At 45.5% G+C, this 5,652-nt stretch overlaps 1 protein-coding gene across 1 annotated transcript in view; it reads left to right on the top strand.

Annotated features, from left to right (window-relative positions):
- The window catches only part of LOC124006896, a 17,766-nt gene extending 12,655 nt beyond the window's left edge, over positions 1 to 5,111 (top strand). The window contains exon 2 of the mRNA XM_046317084.1: positions 3,307 to 5,111. Coding sequence (XP_046173040.1) covers positions 3,307 to 4,309 — 1,003 coding nt within the window. The 3' untranslated portion in view covers positions 4,310 to 5,111. The remainder of the gene's footprint in view (positions 1 to 3,306) is intronic.
- Positions 5,112 to 5,652: the final 541 nt, after the last annotated feature.

Consider the following 5,652-nt stretch of genomic DNA (forward strand, 5'->3'; position numbering starts at 1 on the left):
TCTGTCATACAGTACACACTTTGAGTTTTAGTTGTCCTCGGCTACCTGGCTAATTGATCGTAGTGTAATGAAAGAGGCAGGAAGAGTCAGCTCGTCTGTGGTGGTCGGCAAACCCTCATCCTTCTGGCCCGTAGACCTGCGTGGCATCGATTGTGCCACAAAAGTAGGCTGAAGTGGCAAAGTCAATATCAACTTTTATAAACACAGTGTCGCATTTGATATTTGTGCTCATAAACATTATTTTGTGTTCATTCTATGAGGGGGAGGGTGTTCAATTTCATCGTTGCCCCTTTTTAAATTTAGATCGTTCCATCGCATAACACTGGCAACTTCCTTTCAACATCATTTCATGGGCAACAATTAGCCAGCTAGTTAACATTAGCCTACTACATCTAGCTACATATTGAACTTCCATTATCTCAGGCCAGGGGCACAATGTATGCTTGGTTATAATCATTGGCCAGTACAGAGAATTGAGTAAAAATCATTCCTGGCCAATTTAGGAAAGGACCCATTTTTATCCCTGTCAATGATGTTTAGCTTGATGTGATTATGTGAAGTCAAATCTAAACTGGCTGTGCCACCCCCACAGCATCTGCAATGGATTAGTCCACTGAGACAGGCGCTAATCAGACTGGTGTCTTGTGTACCATGAAAAAATATATATATGTGTGACTGCTTGACTAAATAAATCTCAGTTGACCAAAATGGGGCCATCCCTGTAGAAGGGAGGGATGGATTTTCTGTTTGTCGACATTGACAGTTTATTATTGTGGTGTTGAAAACCCAAACCATGATATTGAAGTGCTCAAAGTCAGTATCATTTGTTTATTGGTTGTGTGGTGTATTGGCACAGAAACGCAAGAAACTGTCAAGATGGTGCTGACAGATAGGCAGCTCTGCTTCTTGTCCTACAAGCATTTCACCACACCGGCATATTGAAGTGCTCAAAGTCAGTATCATTTGTTTATTGGTTGTGTGGTGTATTGGCACAGAAACGCAAGAAACTGTCAAGATGGTGCCGACAGATAGGCAGCTCTGCTTCTTGTCCTACAAGCATTTCACCACACCGGCAATAACATCTACTAAACATGTGTATGTGACAAATAACATTTGGTTTGATTTGAAAAGCATGCTTTAGTGGCAAAGCCAATATCAACGTTTATAAACACAGGGTCACTACCGTTGTCATTTGTGCTCATTAACTTTATTTTGTGTTCAATGTATTTTACAGTAAACGGGGAGGGTCATGTGATAATGTTTTACTTTGCGGAAGGGTGGAGCATTTTTTTATTATGACACCTTGAGTTGGACCAGCCCCTCACCCCTTACATTACACTCTACACAGCCTGCATTTCCATCTGTCCCTTGCACTGGCAACAAGCAGGATACTGTTTTCAGTGTCAACAACATAGATTTACCAGATAAGAGCACGCATGCACACACACACACACGCACGCACGCACGCCACACACACACACACACGCACACGCACGCACGCACACACACACACACACGCCACACACACGCACACACGCACACGCGCGCACGCGCACACGCACGCGCGCACACACACACACACACACACACTTAAAGGTGCAATTTCCAGTTATGTGACAAAACAAGCAGCACATAGTGTAGAGAATAGTTGTACCATCTAAACATTCTATTTTCAGCTGTTTGAAGCTGGTGTGCAAAACTGAAAGTAAAAGATGCAAAAAGTAAACTTAAGGGAAGCATAGAAATAGCGCACATAGAAACAGATCTATTTAGCACTTCTTAGACTTACTTTCAATGAGAATGACATATCTTTAACTCACATTTCTATGTGAATTTGGTCAGGTCACCCAAAACATTCCACAGTGCAGCTTTAAAAACAAGACATACTGTCTGAATCACCATCAACAGCAGTCAGATTATTTGCACCATAACACTTTAAATTATAGTAATTCACAGCACCAGTCCCCATGGTCCTTTCTAATCTCATAACTGACAGCATGGAATCTGAAACACCCCTTGGCCACACAAAGCCTCCTTCACAACTCCACAAGAAAAGGGAAGGGTTTCTGAAGTCTCGGAGTGGGGGAGTATGGTTACAAACAGTTTTTTCTAGATGACGTTTTTTTGTTTGAACAAAAAGCTTTTTCTTTCAGACGATCCTGTTACACTAATCCCTCCTCCCCGTCACATCCCTCCTCTGCCTGTCACACTCTGCTCAATGTGTCCCTTCAAACACACATACATGTACACCACACATACACATGTACACCATACATACACACACGCAACTGACACACATTCTGTCTGTCCCTCACATATTGTAATAATTGTTGTATCAAATTAAACCCAAACCAAAATAAGAAATGTTCCGATGCGTAAGATATTCATGAGGGCATCAACTAAGGAACATTGCCTGAATAAAGTACTATCTTAGTTTAAAGCATTTGTTAAACGTCCATCAATGTCCACGACCCATAATGCTTTGCATCATGCCCCACCCTAATTGCCCAGAGAAGAACCTTCAGCAGGATGCAACTTTTAGATAGATAGAAATTGGCTATGTAGAACAAACATGCCTCTCTGACATGTTGAATAACGTCGGCTCTATTCATGGAATTTCTATCTGCAACATTCGAGAAGGTGTTTCAACTGAACGTGGCCCTGCTGGGCTAGAAGATGATGTCACAGGCATATATCCCCCCCCCCCCCCCCCCCCCCGAGGGAGGTGTGGTATATACACCTGCTCACTGTCACCCAGGTGGATACTCAGGGGAGAGCGAAGACAATACTGACGCCACCATTCACAGAGAGAGAGTTTGAGAGGAGGGAGGGAGGGAGAGAGGACAGAAAGACTGATAGAGGAGGAGGGAGGAAAATAGAAAAAAATAGAGAGGTAGAGAGAGAGAGGTAAAGAGAGTCAGGTGTAGCAGAACAGGTATAGAGACACAGATACACCCAGAGGTAGGCAGGTAGGAACTGTACGCAGGAACATAGGCCTGTAACAGGTGGGCAAGGCAGCAATCTGGGATCTCTGTCATCTCTGGTGATCCACTATACATAAAAGAAGCTTAGCGGAGGGAGAGAAGAGGCTGAAACTGAAGAAGGGTCAGCTGAAAAAAAAGACACTGCCAACCATTAAAGGACTGAAAGACCGGAGGAAACGGGAAGTGACTAAAGAGTGTTTCAGCTCAGGACTCACAGACCCTGAACAATCCAAAGGGATTGCCAATAGAGTCGATAGGGACTGTGAAAGACAGAGGCGTGCGAACGTCAGACTTTCTAAGGACTCTGACTGACAACAACCAGCAAGCAGCTAGAGAGACAGTGTGTTCTCTCCTCTGCCCCCTCTAACATGGTCTCTCTGGGGATCCAGATGCTGGGCAGCGCCCTGAGCCTGCTGGGCTGGGTGGGGGTCATCCTGACCTGCATCCTGCCCATGTGGAGGGTCACGGCCTTCATTGGAGCCACCATCATCACGTCTCAGACCATCTGGGAGGGGATCTGGATGAGCTGCGTGGTCGAGAGTACGGGCCAGATGCAGTGTAAACCATACGACTCCCTCCTGGCCCTGTCCTCCGACCTCCAAGCCGCCAGAGCGCTCACCGTCCTCGCCATCGCCACGGGCACCGCCGGGCTCCTACTGGCCTTCGTCGGGGGGAAGTGCACTCGGTTTCTGGACGAGCAAGGTGGCGGGGTCAAAGAACGGGTTGCCGTGACAGCGGGCGCGGTGTTGATCGCCACGGGGGTGCTGTGCCTTATCCCCACTTCGTGGGCTGCTGGGGCGGTGGTGCAGGGGTTCTACAGCTCCGCCACCGATGCCCAGCGGAGGGAGATCGGGGCGTGTCTATACATCGGCTGGGGGGCATCCATCCTTCTCATCCTGGGAGGGGGGCTGTTCATCAGCTCCTCCTGCCCCCTCAGGGCCCACGATGAGGATAAGAGCCCCTCTGTTCGCTACCTGGTGGTTCGCTCTTCCAACGGAGCTGCCTCCAGCCAGGCAGCAGCCTCCCAGCACAGCAGGGGACCGTCCACAAAGTCCCAGGCCAACGGCAAAATGGCCTTTACCAGGTCTCACAGCAGCCAGGCAGCATCTGCCAAGTCTCAGCCCTGGGGAGTGGTGAAAACCAGGCCTCCCTGGGAGGAGTACGGGCTAGGTATGGTAGAGCAGGACTACATGCCGGGATCTGGGGGGAGTAAGGCACCATCTACAAAGTCTCAGTTGAAAAGACTGGAGTCTCAGGAGAGTTTGGCAGAAAAGTCTCAACCCAGCGAGGATGAATCCTTAAACCCAACTAAGACCTATATCTGAGACCACACACACACACACACACACACACACACACACACACACACACACACACACACACACACACACACACACACACACACACACAGAGAGAGAGAGAGCATGGTTTATGGAAAATATGGACATTAACTATGCCTTGTTTACTTGTTTATTTGTTTTGTGTGTAAAAAGTGATATTAGACATGTGAATATCTGCTGAAGGATATAACTGGCACTGAAAGGTTTTCTCTTTATTAGCTGGGTTTGTTTATGACATGTAAAAGCTGTTCCATGTGTTGTTACTGTAATAATGTATGTAAAGAAAAGTCTACTTCCCTTGATGTGAATATGTTTTCAGTCCCTTTAACAATGACCAGACATATAGAGTAAGACTATTGATTAGTGTTTATATGAAGCTTCTTGGTTCTGCAGTTTGTTTTCGTAGCATCATTTTGACACATTTAAAAATACCATTTCCTTTTTATGTAGCTCTTTTACGTGACAAAACTCAGAATTAGTTCAATATGAATTAGTATGTGACCAGCTACGCTATGGAAAGCCCCAGCCGGGTTAAACCAGTTTGACAGAGAGTGAGTTGAGCTCACACCAATGGTTTGCATTGTGTTAGGGAGCGATAAAATGTGGTGTTCTAAATGGCACCCTATTGCCTATACAGTGCACTACTTTTGACCAGGGCTCATAGGGAATAGGTTGCAATTTGGGATGCACCTTGTGATGTTCGTGAAGGATTCAAATGTGAGTTTCACCAGATCATGGACATGTGACGTCTGGGTTTTGTTTATTAAAATACAGATGTTTTCCTGTTTACCCTGAACAAGTCTCTACCATGAGGTGAGGATCAAATGTACTGTCGACCTACATGCTCCAAGCCTACTAAACCCAATGTAACAAACACAAGCTCTGTTTTGCCAAATTAGGATGACAATGCAGGTTTGAGCTCCCTCTGGTGTCTGGATGGGTTTGTACATGAACACAGTAAACACAGTAACTCTCATTGACTAAAGGGTGTATATATTAATGAGCAGGAGAAAACCCTCAGGCCCCAAGGACTGAATGTACAATATCAATACATGTTTGGAACCACTTGTGGTGTCACCTTGTCCATATATTACCATATCATGGTAAGGAAACAAGTCATTTAGTCATTTGGGTGAGCTACCCCTTCATTGACAAACATGAATTTGAGATAAGGCAAAACAGAAGGTTGTTTTTCACATAGAGTTTGGATTTCAGTGTCAAAAAGGTAGTGTTGCAAAATTCACTTTCTCAAAATTCCCAGGTTTTCCAGAGATCCTGGCTTTTTATTTATTTTATTTTTATTTCACCTTTATTTAACCAGGTAGGGA

The sequence above is a fragment of the Oncorhynchus gorbuscha genome, linkage group LG20 (assembly GCF_021184085.1).
Source record: "Oncorhynchus gorbuscha isolate QuinsamMale2020 ecotype Even-year linkage group LG20, OgorEven_v1.0, whole genome shotgun sequence".
In the NCBI taxonomy this organism is placed as follows: Eukaryota; Metazoa; Chordata; class Actinopteri; order Salmoniformes; family Salmonidae; genus Oncorhynchus; species Oncorhynchus gorbuscha.